This window comes from Aulostomus chinensis, chromosome 23 (assembly GCF_037954235.1).
Source record: "Aulostomus chinensis isolate RoL2024-O1b breed Wild chromosome 23, RoL_Achi_v1.0, whole genome shotgun sequence".
Lineage (NCBI taxonomy): Eukaryota > Metazoa > Chordata > Actinopteri > Syngnathiformes > Aulostomidae > Aulostomus > Aulostomus chinensis.
The window spans coordinates 12,722,666-12,737,683 of NC_141342.1; the positions used below are offsets into that span (position 1 = coordinate 12,722,666).

The window sequence follows — 15,018 nt, forward strand, 5'->3', positions numbered from 1 at the left end:
CAACTTTGGCACCCTCCAGTGGCATTTTTAAACAAGACATGATGGCTGTGGTGACAGGAAACACTCAGCGATCACTCACGGACATGGAAAGACTTCTTCAAATCATATTGTTTCAGTAAGTAGCAGGGCAAAAAAAAATGCAGGTCAATAAAATTGAACTACTTGATTAAGTTAATACAGAATAGCAGCTTCAGACGCATGATCATGTTGCGGTAACTTGGACTTTCAGTTGGACTTTTACACGTTCAATAAAGTTTTATTTTTAAAAAACAAGTGTGTTGCTAAGTTTGGCTTCTTAATGATAAAGAAAGACAAAAACAAGTCAAATCTTTAATAACTGCATTTCTTTTAATACATGTCGTGTACAACAAAGGAAAAACCTGAACAAATGAGCATCAAAACCATATGAGCGCAGGTGCTAGCCTGCGGCTGCTACAGTCGGGTAAGTGTATGGGTTGGATTTTGGGGTTCATGGATCATTGGTCAAGGTCATGACCTTGAACTAATGGTTACTCTGTAAAGACCATCAGTTTATGCTGTGTATAAGCATGGGGCCAATGAAAGAAGTAAACGGTTAAAACCGGCAAAGTTAAAACACAACGAGAAAGTTTCACAAAATGTTCCATTTAAATTATCTCGACAGACTCAATATGCCCTGATTCTGAAGAATACTCCTTGAAATAATATTACAACAAGAAACCCGTGACTTAATAAACCTTAAACTTTATGTATTATAGAAATGTACATTCACCAAAAAACAAAAACAAAAAGATGAAGTAAATTCATGGAAAAGCAACATATCAAACTGAGCTTAATTTCTGAATTTCAGCCAAATCTTAAAACATCCATACTGGACTGGATGCCATTAAACATTAAGACATACATAAATGAGGTAATATTTTGACTGACTCACGACCAAGACAAGTACTCAAGGAAAGAGAGGAAGCATTTATAGCAGCTCATAATTGGCTAGAATTGAGTTCACATGCTGCACGTGTCAAATTGATGGACGGAAAAGATTTCCTTGCAGTATATGAATAATTTCCTTTTTTCTTTTGCCAAAATACAAAACCTGTGCACCCACAGTGCCTCTGTTCATTCAACATTTACCATAATATGAGTAAGTTCTGATCAGGTTGATCATGGTTGTAGCTCCTCAATAACTGGGCCGTTTTCCTTCGTCGTACATGTAGTTAGGGTTGGTCTGGCCTTGACTCACAGCATATGGGTTTATCTGGGGCCGATTCGAAACATATGGGCTGGTCTGGGGTTGAGACTGAGCATATGGGTTGGCCTGGGGTCTAGACTGAGCATATGGGTTGGTCTGGGGTCTAGACTGAGCATATGGGTTGGTCTGGGGTCGAAACTGAGCATACGAGTTGCCAGTCGTTTCATCAGAGTTGCTGTAGTTCAGCTGAAATCAAAGAATATCTCATTAAGACTGAATTGTGCCGAACAAGCATATATATTCCTTCTTTTGTATTCTTTAACCTTGCTTAAACCTGATCAAATTTTCTTTTGATCAGATTTTCCTACTACCCTCCCCCATACTCACCAAGTTCCTCCCAAAGGGGATCAGGTTTTGCTGGCTTTTACTTGGAGTCATCTCCAGGTCGGTCCTGCTATCCCAGACATTGGTGGTTGACGCCCTCGGGATTTTAGGCACCCCAACTTTGGCAAATGAAGCCAGGCCATTAGCTGGACCGCCATTAATTGAGGGTGTGCGGCTGTTGGCTACACTGCTGTTAACCAGCGGTGCTTTGTCAGAAGAGGGGCTGGAGTTGGGTTTCTTAAAGTCTGCATCTTCTGTGTCCTTCGAGGAGCTTTTCTTTGAGGCTCTGACAAGATCGCAGAAAAGTCTGGATCACTTTCTATGACAATGAAGCTTTCATGCTGCAATATATTCTGCTTACACTTGGAAGTGACATTTTTTTCAATTCATTATGTGTTTATGTATAAATGATCAATGGTTTTAATGGTCAATTATAGCTGATACTCACTTGCGTGACACTACAGGGAGAAGAATGAGCGCGATGAGCAGCAATCCCCCAAAGGCGGAGCCGACGATTGTAAGCGCCAATTGCCAAACTAACAAAACAAGAGAATTTAACAAGGATATTAATAATATGGCTAGTGATTAATAACTTACTGGCACTCTTTTAAGATCATATTCATAGCATATTTACTGCAATAGTCCCTGTTCACAGAAGCCATTTGGATTTGTCATAGCAGGTAGACATGTGTAAATTAATCAAATTAATAGCTGTCCCGTTCTATTCAGTGTAGCAGACATTCTGGCGAGGCAGCATTCACAACACCAAGGCCCTATTACAGCAGAATGGAACCAGGCCATAATTAATTACACCTATGTTTACCCTGCTAGGACTGTGAAAAAGCCCTATTTCATTTTAGGAATCGCAAACGTTCTCCCCTCTGTTCAGGTTTATTAGAACGCAAACTACGTCACTTATATGCACAATTAGTTGAAAAACCAGCACACATATATGAAGTAAGAATACACACACTCATTTATATTTGGTGAACGCGCGCACGCAAACACACAGGCACGTACGCACACGTACACTTGCTGTACACTCACATTCGTTGCAGTTAAAACCAGAACGACCAAATGGACAACTGAAAGAGAAGAAAAACGCTCATGAGGGTTTCCGTCTTTCTCTCCTCAGCGTAACTGGAGAAATCATTTTCATGATTAATAATTGTTACGCCGTTACATTTTCAGGATGTGATACAGCACTTAAACACCTACTTTTTACAGGTTATGTTTCCCACTGCTTTTTGACCACTAGGACAAGCTGCAACAGAGAAAAAAATAGAGCGTTTTGTAAAATTAAACCAAAAGAGTTACCCAGAAAAATCAGATATTCTCTGTATTCCGTGCAATTACCAGTGCAGAGCCTCAGACTGTAGTCTGTCTGAATATAGTTCATGGCACAAGTACAATTATAAAATCCATTTTCTGCTTTGCATGTTGTAGTTTTCTGATCACAGGGATTCCTGTCACAAAGATCTGTCCCTTTAAAAGAAAAAAATAGTAGAGTGTATCATGAGCACGGGTACTTCAGATAACAAAATATGTACAAGACTCAATTAAAGCATCCTGATATGAACCACCATTTCTAAATTTAATCAGTCTTGAGTTACAAAACACAAGCTTGGATATTAGATAAAAAATGTATACCAGGAAAAACAAAAACAAAACACAGAGTAAATTCTTAAATATGCCATTGATTTGCTTCTGCTTCAATGTCCTGCATAGTGCATATAGGCTGGGATATCACTATTGGTAGAGGAATTAAATTGAACAGAGCAAAATGTCTGGATCACACAAAATACAGTTTAAATGTCAGCATTGAACTAGAAAAAAGTGCAATGAACATACCAACTAATTGTGCGTTGGCCAGGAGACAGTCATCACATTTACTGGCATTCTCAAACTGAGTTTGAATTTCCGTCGCGTTCACGTCAGCATTTTGCTGGAAGATGACCTCTACGGTTGCATTGACCCCTTCAGATGGCTGTGATCGGGTATTGCTTTTTTCAATTGGCCTAAATGGGAAAAAAAAAATCATGCTTACTGAGTAATATGTTCTGCAAAGTAAAATGGGAAGACTGACAGGAGGTTAACACCATTGCTACTTACTCCAGTTTCAGCACTGTAGATCCAATATAACCATCAGACGGTTTGAAAACATTTGACAGCTGTGTTGTGGAAAGAAAATGGTTGTTTAGGCCATGACATGACAAGAAATGGACATCTGCCTTAGATCATTTTTAGTTCCCTAATCTTTTCATCCCGTGCATGATTTGGGTTTGTTGATTCTCTGAGAGAAACAAATTTGTTAATGCACCAAATATTGAAGTAAACCCATAATAGCTGTTTGTTTCTTTATGTACAGGAACATTAAATGTTTGCAAGCCACAGATAAGTGTAGTGCACACCTTCACAAGCACATGATTATTACTATAATATAATAAAACATTGAAGCGCTAGGTATGAACTTGACAAGCCTTTATGCTCAACGTTTTACAAAATGTTAACAATGCAAAAGTACAAAAAAAGAGAAATCTGGTGTTTTACCTCAGCAAGAATGTCTCGCGAAGCATTTTCAAATTCTTGCGATGTGTTTTTTGCCATGTTTATATGATATTCCAGTTGGGGCATGGCCAATTCTCCGGGGAAAACTTTGGCTAAGAAAGATAATTATAGAATAATCAAGAAAGCTATATGTGTTCCTGTCATCCAGTTTATTTGTTGTTGTTGTTGTTTTTATATACTAAGCTAAAAGTTAAAAACTACCGTATGCTTTTATTCTCATCTTTACTGACCAGAAAAGATGTATATGACATTTCCAGAAAAGCCAAATTGTAGCCTTAAACTTTGAACAAATATTATTGATATAATCATTAGATTTCTGAATGATTGACTGACCAGGATTCAATCAATCAACTTTTTAAAAAGCAAATCAAAAGAAATAAAAACAAGACAGTACATCTCCTCCTGTCAGTATTACCAGGTATTCCAACATACCACAGAATTCAAAAGGCTAGAATTTGGTGTGATGAAGAAACTGTATTGTGGGGAATAAAGCTGATAGTATTGGGGCAAAAATACTTACCTCTCTCACAAATGTTATTGTCATAATTGTAGTGATCACCGGCGAGACACAGGCATACATGGGTTTGATTGTACCGAGCCTCACAAGTGCTACCCAGACCACATGGGGATGATGCACAAGGATCTTGAAGTAAAAGAAAACATAAATAAGCATGCATGCACACCAAGGCTTAAACAGATGAAATTAAAACACAAGAGCGAATGAGTATTTTTAGAATTAAGTAAAAACCTAAAATTAGTTCTCAGGTATTGGTGGAAGTACCTGGAGGGTTTGTATCTGTAGGAATTGGTGTAGGTGTGCCCATACCACCCAAACTTGTTGTGGAAGAAGGGGACATTGTGGTGGATGAATCAGCTTCTGATGTTGTACGGGGCAGCGTAATGAATTGACCTTCTGGTGTTGTTGTCGGTGTGAGTGTGGTGGATTGACTCACAGGTGTTTTTGAAGGTGTCTGTGAGGTGGACTGGCTGTCTGGTGTTGATGTAGGTGTCAGTGTGGTGGACTGGCTGTCTGGTGTTGATGTAGGTGTCAGTGTGGTGGACTGACTGTCTGGTGTTGATGTAAGTGTCAGTGTGGTGGACTGATGGTCTGGCGTTGATGTAGGTGTAAGTGTGGTGGACTGGCTGTCTGGTGTTGATGTAGGTGTCAGTGTGGTAGACTGACTGTCTGGTGTTGATGTAGGTGTGAGTGTGGTGGACTGACTGTCTGGTGTTGATGTAAGTGTTACAGTGGTGGACTGGCTGTCTGGTGTTGATGTTGGTGTCAGTGTGCTGGACTGACTGTCTGGTGTAAATGTAGGTGTCAGGGTGGTGGACATGCTTTCTGGTGTTGATGTAGGGTTCAGTGTTGTGGACTGACTTTCTGGTGTTGATGTAGGGTTCAGTGTGGTGGACTGATGGTCTGGTGTTGATGTAGGTGTCAGTGTGGTGGACTGACTGTCTGGTGTTGATGTAGGTGTTACTGTGGTGGACTGGCTGTCTGGTGTTGATGTAGGTGTCAGTGTGGTGGACTGACTGTCTGGTGTTGATGTAGGTGTCAGTGTGGTGGACTGACTTTCTGGTGTTGATGTAGGTGTTAATGTGGTGGACTGGCTGTCTGGTGTTAATGTAGGTGTCAGTGTGGTGGACTGGCTTTCTGGTGTTGATGTAGGTGTCAGGGTGGTGGACTGACTTTCTGGTGTTGATGTAGGGTTCAGTGTGGTGGACTGATGGTCTGGTGTTGATGTAGGTGTCAGTGTGGTGGACTGACTGTCTGGTGTTGATGTAGGTGTTACTGTGGTGGACTGGCTGTCTGGTGTTGATGTAGGTGTCAGTGTGCTGGACTGACTGTCTGGTGTTGATGTAGGTGTCAGTGTGGTGGACTGACTTTCTGGTGTTGATGTAGGTGTTAATGTGGTGGACTGGCTGTCTGTTGTTGATGTTGGTGTCAGTGTGGTGGAATGACTGTCTGGTGTTGATGTAGGTGTCAGGGTGGTGGACTGACTTTCTGGTATTGATGTCGGTGTCAGTGTGGTGGACTGACTGTCGGGTGTTGATGTAGGTATCAGAGTGCTTGACTGACTGTCTGGCGTTGATGTAGGTGATGTAGGTGTTGATGTAGGTGTCAGTGTGGTGGACTGACTGTCTGGTGTTGATATAGGTGTCAGTGTGGTGGACAGGCTGTCTGGTGTTGATGTAGGTGTCAGTGAGGTGGACTGTATGTCTGCTGTTGATGTAGGTGTCAGTGTGGTGGACTGGCTGTCTGGTGTTGATGTAGGTGTCAGTGTGGTGGACTGGCTGTCTGGTGTTGATGTAGGTGTCAGTGAGGTGGACTGTATGTCTGGTGTTGATGTAGGTGTCAGTGTGGTGGACTGGCTGTCTGGTGTTGATGTAGGTGTCAGGGTGGTGGACTGACTTTCTGGTGTTGATGTCGGTGTCAGTGTGGTGGACTGACTGTCGGGTGTTGATGTAGGTATCAGAGTGCTTGACTGACTGTCTGGCGTTGATGTAGGTGATGTAGGTGTTGATGTAGGTGTCAGTGTGGTGGACTGACTGTCTGGTGTTGATATAGGTGTCAGTGTGGTGGACTGACTGTCTGGTGTTGATGTGGGCGTCAGTGAGGTGGACTGTATGTCTGGTGTTGATGTAGGTGTCAGTGTGGTGGACTGGCTGTCTGGTGTTGATGTAGGTGTCAGTGTGGTGGACTGGCTGTCTGGTGTTGATGTAGGTGTCAGTGAGGTGGACTGTATGTCTGGTGTTGATGTAGGTGTCAGTGTGGTGGACTGGCTGTCTGGTGTTGATGTAGGTGTCAGGTTGGTGGACTGGCTGTCTGTTGTTGATGTCGGTGTCAGTGTGGTGGACTGAGTGTCTGGTGTTGATGTAGGTGTCAGTGTGGTGGACTGACTTTCTGGTGTTGATGTAGGTGTCAGTGTGGTGGACTGGCTGTCTGGTGTTGATGTAGGTGTCAGTGAGGTGGACTGATGGTCTGGTGTTGATGTAGGTGTTAGTGTGGTGGACTGGCTGTCTGGTGTTGATGTAGGTGTAAGGGTGGTGGACTGGCTGTCTGGTGTTGATGTAGGTGTCAGTGTGGTGGACTGATGGTCTGGTGTTGATGTAGGTGTTAGTGTGGTGGACTGATGGTCTGGTGTTGATGTAGGTGTTAGTGTGGTGGACTGGCTGTCTGGTGTTGATGTAGGTGTAAGGGTGGTGGACTGGCTGTCTGGTGTTGATGTAGGTGTCAGTGTGGTGGACTGGCTGTCTGGTGTTGATGTAGGTGTAAGGGTGGTGGACTGGCTGTCTGATGTTGATGTAGGTGTCAGTGTGGTGGACTGGCTGTCTGGTTTTGATGTAGGTGTCAGTGTGGTGGATTGACTGTCGGGTGTTGATGAAGGTGTCAGTGTGGTGGACTGATGGTCTGGCGTTGATGTAGGTGTCAGTGTGGTGGACTGGCTGTCTGGTGTTGATGTAGGTGTCAGTGTGGTAGACTGACTGTCTGGTGTTGATGTAGGTGTGAGTGTGGTGGACTGACTGTCTGGTGTTGATGTAGGTGTTACAGTGGTGGACTGGCTGTCTGGTGTTGATGTTGGTGTCAGTGTGCTGGACTGACTGTCTGGTGTAAATGTAGGTGTCAGGGTGGTGGACATGCTTTCTGGTGTTGATGTAGGGTTCAGTGTTGTGGACTGACTTTCTGGTGTTGATGTAGGGTTCAGTGTGGTGGACTGATGGTCTGGTGTTGATGTAGGTGTCAGTGTGGTGGACTGACTGTCTGGTGTTGATGTAGGTGTTACTGTGGTGGACTGGCTGTCTGGTGTTGATGTAGGTGTCAGTGTGGTGGACTGACTGTCTGGTGTTGATGTAGGTGTCAGTGTGGTGGACTGACTTTCTGGTGTTGATGTAGGTGTTAATGTGGTGGACTGGCTGTCTGGTGTTAATGTAGGTGTCAGTGTGGTGGACTGGCTTTCTGGTGTTGATGTAGGTGTCAGGGTGGTGGACTGACTTTCTGGTGTTGATGTAGGGTTCAGTGTGGTGGACTGATGGTCTGGTGTTGATGTAGGTGTCAGTGTGGTGGACTGACTGTCTGGTGTTGATGTAGGTGTTACTGTGGTGGACTGGCTGTCTGGTGTTGATGTAGGTGTCAGTGTGCTGGACTGACTGTCTGGTGTTGATGTCGGTGTCAGTGTGGTGGACTGACTGTCGGGTGTTGATGTAGGTATCAGAGTGCTTGACTGACTGTCTGGCGTTGATGTAGGTGATGTAGGTGTTGATGTAGGTGTCAGTGTGGTGGACTGACTGTCTGGTGTTGATATAGGTGTCAGTGTGGTGGACAGGCTGTCTGGTGTTGATGTAGGTGTCAGTGAGGTGGACTGTATGTCTGGTGTTGATGTAGGTGTCAGTGTGGTGGACTGGCTGTCTGGTGTTGATGTAGGTGTCAGTGTGGTGGACTGGCTGTCTGGTGTTGATGTAGGTGTCAGTGAGGTGGACTGTATGTCTGGTGTTGATGTAGGTGTCAGTGTGGTGGACTGGCTGTCTGGTGTTGATGTAGGTGTCAGGGTGGTGGACTGACTTTCTGGTGTTGATGTCGGTGTCAGTGTGGTGGACTGACTGTCGGGTGTTGATGTAGGTATCAGAGTGCTTGACTGACTGTCTGGCGTTGATGTAGGTGATGTAGGTGTTGATGTAGGTGTCAGTGTGGTGGACTGACTGTCTGGTGTTGATATAGGTGTCAGTGTGGTGGACAGGCTGTCTGGTGTTGATGTAGGTGTCAGTGAGGTGGACTGTATGTCTGGTGTTGATGTAGGTGTCAGTGTGGTGGACTGGCTGTCTGGTGTTGATGTAGGTGTCAGTGTGGTGGACTGGCTGTCTGGTGTTGATGTAGGTGTCAGTGAGGTGGACTGTATGTCTGGTGTTGATGTAGGTGTCAGTGTGGTGGACTGGCTGTCTGGTGTTGATGTAGGTGTCAGGGTGGTGGACTGACTTTCTGGTGTTGATGTCGGTGTCAGTGTGGTGGACTGACTGTCGGGTGTTGATGTAGGTATCAGAGTGCTTGACTGACTGTCTGGCGTTGATGTAGGTGATGTAGGTGTTGATGTAGGTGTCAGTGTGGTGGACTGACTGTCTGGTGTTGATATAGGTGTCAGTGTGGTGGACAGGCTGTCTGGTGTTGATGTAGGTGTCAGTGAGGTGGACTGTATGTCTGGTGTTGATGTAGGTGTCAGTGTGGTGGACTGGCTGTCTGGTGTTGATGTAGGTGTCAGTGTGGTGGACTGGCTGTCTGGTGTTGATGTAGGTGTCAGTGAGGTGGACTGTATGTCTGGTGTTGATGTAGGTGTCAGTGTGGTGGACTGGCTGTCTGGTGTTGATGTAGGTGTCAGGGTGGTGGACTGGCTGTCTGTTGTTGATGTCGGTGTCAGTGTGGTGGACTGAGTGTCTGGTGTTGATGTAGGTGTCAGTGTGGTGGACTGACTTTCTGGTGTTGATGTAGGTGTCAGTGTGGTGGACTGGCTGTCTGGTGTTGATGTAGGTGTCAGTGAGGTGGACTGATGGTCTGGTGTTGATGTAGGTGTTAGTGTGGTGGACTGGCTGTCTGGTGTTGATGTAGGTGTAAGGGTGGTGGACTGGCTGTCTGGTGTTGATGTAGGTGTCAGTGTGGTGGACTGATGGTCTGGTGTTGATGTAGGTGTTAGTGTGGTGGACTGATGGTCTGGTGTTGATGTAGGTGTTAGTGTGGTGGACTGGCTGTCTGGTGTTGATGTAGGTGTAAGGGTGGTGGACTGGCTGTCTGGTGTTGATGTAGGTGTCAGTGTGGTGGACTGGCTGTCTGGTGTTGATGTAGGTGTAAGGGTGGTGGACTGGCTGTCTGATGTTGATGTAGGTGTCAGTGTGGTGGACTGGCTGTCTGGTTTTGATGTAGGTGTCAGTGTGGTGGATTGACTGTCGGGTGTTGATGAAGGTGTCAGTGTGGTGGACTGATGGTCTGGCGTTGATGTAGGTGTCAGTGTGGTGGACTGGCTGTCTGGTGTTGATGTAGGTGTCAGTGTGGTAGACTGACTGTCTGGTGTTGATGTAGGTGTGAGTGTGGTGGACTGACTGTCTGGTGTTGATGTAGGTGTTACAGTGGTGGACTGGCTGTCTGGTGTTGATGTAGGTGTCAGGGTGGTGGACTGACTGTCTGGTGTAAATGTAGGTGTCAGGGTGGTGGACATGCTTTCTGGTGTTGATGTAGGGTTCAGTGTTGTGGACTGATGGTCTGGTGTTGATGTAGGTGTCAGTGTGGTGGACTGACTGTCTGGTGTTGATGTAGGTGTTACTGTGGTGGACTGACTGTCGGGTGTTGATGTAGGTGTCAGTGTGGTGGACTGACTGTCTGGTGTTGATGTAGGTGTTAATGTGGTGGACTGGCTGTCTGGTGTTGATGTAGGTGTCAGGGTGGTGGACTGACTTTCTGGTGTTGATGTAGGTGTCAGGGTGGTGAACTGGCTTTCTAATGTTGATGTAGGCGTCAGTGTGGTGGATAGACCTTCTGGTGCTGTCGTAGTTGATGGCGTAGTGGATACGAAATCTTGTGTTGTCTTTGGGGGCAGCGAGCTTGATATGTTCCCTGGTGATGTCCTCACAGCTGTCACTGTGTTGCACTGACCCTCTGATGTTGGTGTAGGTGCTTGCGTGGTTGGTCCGTCCTCTAGCGCTGTACTTGATGGAAGCGTGGTGGGTAGTTTCTCTGGTGTTATTGTAGGTTTCAGTGAGGTGGATGGAATGTCTGGTGTTGATGTAGGTGTCAGTGTGGTGGTCTGGCTGTCTGTTGTTGATGTAGGTGTCAGTGTGGTGGACTGACTGTCTGTTGTTGATGTAGGTGTCAGGGTGGTGGACTGACTTTCTGGTGTTGATATAGGTGTCAGTGTGGTGGACTGACTGTCTGGTGTTGATGCAGGTTTTAATGTGGTGGACTGGCTGTCCGTTGTTGATGTTGGTGTCAGTGTGGTGGACTGACTGTCTGTTGTTGATGTAGGTGTCAGGGTGGTGGACTGACTTTCTGGTGTTGATATAGGTGTCAGTGTGGTGGACTGACTGTCTGGTGTTGATGCAGGTTTTAATGTGGTGGACTGGCTGTCCGTTGTTGATGTTGGTGTCAGTGTGGTGGACTGACTGTCCGGTGTTGATGTAGGTGTCAGTGTGGTGGACTTACTGTCCGGTTTTGATGTAGGTGTCAGTGTGGTGGACTGACTGTCTGGTCTTGATGTAGGTGTTACTGTGGTGGACTGGCTGTCTGGTGTTGATGTAGGTGTCAGTGTGCTGGACTGACTGTCTGGTGTTGATGTAGGTGTCAGTGTGGTGGACTGACTGTCTGGTGTTGACGTGGGTGTCAGGGTGGTGGACTTGCTGTCAGGTGTTGATGTAGGTTTTAGTGTGGTGGACTGACTGTCTGGTGTTGATGTAGGTGTCAGTGTGGTGGACTGACTGTCTGGTCTTGATGTAGGTGTTACTGTGGTGGACTGGCTGTCTGGTGTTGATGTAGGTGTCAGTGTGCTGGACTGACTGTCTGGTGTTGATGTAGGTGTCAGTGTGGTGGACTGATGGTCTGGTGTTGATGTAGGTGTCAGTGTGGTGGACTTGCTGTCAGGTGTTGATGTAGGTTTTAGTGTGGTGGACTGACTGTCTGGTGTTGATGTAGGTGTCAGTGTGGTGGACTGACTGTCTGTTGTTAATGTAGGTGTCAGTGTGGTGGACTGGCTTTCTGGTGTTGATGTAGGTGTCAGGGTGGTGGACTGACTTTCTGGTGTTGATGTAGGTTTTAGTGTGGTGGACTGACTGTCTGGTGTTGATGTAGGTGTCAGTGTGGTGGACTGACTGTCTGGTCTTGATGTAGGTGTTACTGTGGTGGACTGGCTGTCTGGTGTTGATGTAGGTGTCAGTGTGCTGGACTGACTGTCTGGTGTTGATGTAGGTGTCAGTGTGGTGGACTGGCTGTCTGTTGTTGATGTTGGTGTCAGGGTGGTGGACTGGCTGTCTGGTGTTGTTGTAGGTATCAGTGTTGTGGATGGACTCTCCGGTGTTGTTGTAGGCGTCAGTGTGGTGGATAGACCTTCTGGTGCTGTCGTAGTTGATTGCGTAGTGGATACGAAATCTTGTGTTGTCTTTGGGGGCAGCGAGCTTGATATGTTCCCTGGTGATGTCCTCACAGCTGTCACTGTATTGCACTGATCCTCTGATGTTGGTGTAGGTGTTTGCGTGGTTGGTCTGTCCTCTCGTGCTGTACTTGATGGAAGCGTGGTGGATAGTTTCTCTGGTGTTATTGTAGGTTTCACTGAGGTGGATGGACTCTCCTGTTTTGTTGTAGGTGGCTGTGCGGTGGTTAGATTATCTGGTGTAGGTGTAGGTTCTTGCGTGCTTGGTCCGTCCTCTCGCACTGTACTTGATGGCAGCGTGGTGGGTAGTATTTCTCGTGTTATTGTAGGTTTCACTGAGGTGGATGGACTCTCCTGTTTTGTTGTAGGTGGCTGTGCGGTGGTTAGATTATCTGGTGTAGGTGTAGGTTCTTGCGTGCTTGGTCCGTCCTCTCGCACTGTACTTGATGGCAGCGTGGTGGGTAGTATTTCTCGTGTTATTGTAGGTTTCACTGAGGTGGATGGACTCTCCTGTTTTGTTGTAGGTGGCTGTGCGGTGGTTAGATTATCTGGTGTAGGTGTAGGTTCTTGCGTGCTTGGTCCGTCCTCTCGCACTGTACTTGATGGCAGCGTGGTGGGTAGTATTTCTCGTGTTATTGTAGGTTTCACTGAGGTGGATGGACTCTCCTGTTTTGTTGTAGGTGGCTGTGCGGTGGTTAGATTATCTTGTGTAGGTGTAGGTTCTTGCGTGCTTGGTCCGTCCTCTCGCACTGTACTTGATGGCAGCTCTCTGGGTAGTTTCTCTGGTGTTATTGTAGGTTTCAGTGAGGCGGATGACACTGAAATTCAGCAAGCACAACCGTCAACAACATATTTAATAATTTTTCTATATCAAGCAAAAAACACTTGGAGTGGGTTCAATTCTTTTTTTTTTTGTAGTGGACAATGAATAAATAAATAGATAAACCCAGAACCTTCTTGCTGTGAGGTGACAGTGCTGACCACTGCACCACCGTACCGCCAAAATAATCAGTCTCCCTTCAAATTATTACCAAGTGAGATGCCATGATTGAACTACATTATGACAAGTGGGTTCATTGGCATAACAGAGGATAAAATCAGGTTTAGAATTGCCGTGAGAATGTGAGTGTGTGTGTGTGTGTGTGTGTGTGTGTGTGTGTGTGTGTGTGTGTGTGTGTGTGTGTGTGTGTGTGTGTGTGTGTTGGGGGGGTAACTAGACGTGGCTGAACCATATCTTACGCTCATATTCTGAAAAAGACACCTGATGTCCACAGTGTAAAAGTCCAAGCATGCAAGCCTTTACTCCTACACTTTGGGAGCAATCCTGATATCAAATAGAGCTGGTTACTAAATCAAAAGCACATCATAAACACAAGTTGATAAATTGTTAGAACGCACAGTTTTTTTGCCCTAATTTGTGATAATTTGTCAATCTTGTACAATTTCGCGCTGCAGAGTTCAGAAGAAAATTAAGGCGCACAGATCAAAAATTTTGTTTGGTGATCACATCGAAACGATCCCATAAATGACTTTTTGAGCTTTATGCCATAAAAAATTTAGATAAAGAAAGGAAATAAGGGTCATATCAATTGCACCACACAAATCAGATCCGTTCGCGTGAGTTCTTAAAAAAAAAAAAAAAAAAAAATCAAAAATAACTCCGTAAAACAGCCTCGTTCAGGTTTGAAACATTCACTTGATAGGGTGACCTGTGTGAAGCAAAGATACTTCCTCAACTGGAAGAGTTTAAGAGCAGGGTCACATCGTCAGATCTGATTATTCAGAACAACACACTATAACGACATTTTATGAGCACACAATCAGGACCAACTTGGCCTTATCAGAGAAATGTTCTTTCATTTTAAAATAATCTTGTTGAATCCGAGTGTATATTGTATATATTTTGTCAGGAAACAGAGAATGAAATGAAATGATTTCATCAATGTGGTGCTTCTATCCAATACAGACACCATGCTCTCACTCAGTGACTAAAAGCCATCAATTAAATGACCAAGAAAGAACGGCAACCTTAAAAAAAAGAAACTCTATCCAAGTCACCTGAGTCATTTCTTGATTGTTTTCATTCACTAGCATGATTTACAGATTTGATTTAACAAGATTTAAAAGAAAGTCTGATAGTTACTCTGCCCGTGGTATATTTCCGTACCACAACAAAGAAGTTGGGTTGCTGCTAAACCTTCCATGACGAGTGAATATTTAATCGTGAAGAGGTTAATGATACTTACCCAGGAGGGCAGCAACGATACAAAAGATGACAAGTTTAAATTCTTGAGCCATTGGTTAAAAAAAGAAGGTTCACCACGAGACAGAAGGCAGGGAGCAGTTCGTAGAGGAGACTTTATTACCCTACAGTCCTGGACAATTAGAGCTCAGGTGTTCTCTGCTAGCAGTTTTAATCATTAGCCACTCCTCCCTGGGCAGATATGAGTGCTAAAGTACATATTCCATCCAGAAGAGGAGTTAGCATGTTTCACTTCCACCTATGAACTTATCTTCTTCCATCTTACATGTTTTTAATCTGTTTCTGTCTGTTTGTTCTTTTATAATGGTCTCATATACACTAACGTATACTGTGACTGTAACTTTAGATTTAAGGCATATTTAAGATACGTAATATTCAAAAAATGAGACAAGCAGGATGGAGAATCCATCCATCCATTTTCTAGTGGAGCCTATCCCTGCATCTTTCGGGTGAGAGGCGGGGTTCACCCTGGACAGGTCACCAGTCCATCACAGGCCAACACATAGAGACAGACA

At 45.0% G+C, this 15,018-nt stretch overlaps 1 protein-coding gene across 1 annotated transcript; it reads right to left on the reverse strand.

Annotated features, from left to right (window-relative positions):
- Positions 1-1,156: 1,156 nt before the first annotated feature.
- Positions 1,157-14,538, reverse strand: LOC147239644 (uncharacterized). Its single transcript, XM_086196370.1, has 15 exons — positions 14,487-14,538; positions 12,077-12,456; positions 11,145-11,260; positions 10,557-10,913; positions 4,902-4,954; positions 4,641-4,763; positions 4,103-4,212; positions 3,665-3,723; positions 3,404-3,570; positions 2,909-3,037; positions 2,771-2,816; positions 2,600-2,637; positions 2,001-2,088; positions 1,556-1,838; positions 1,157-1,414 (listed from the first exon to the last, which is right to left on the reverse strand). The coding sequence occupies exons 1-15, from the start codon at positions 14,536-14,538 to the stop codon at positions 1,157-1,159; spliced, it is 2,259 nt and encodes a 752-aa protein (XP_086052496.1).
- Positions 14,539-15,018: the final 480 nt, after the last annotated feature.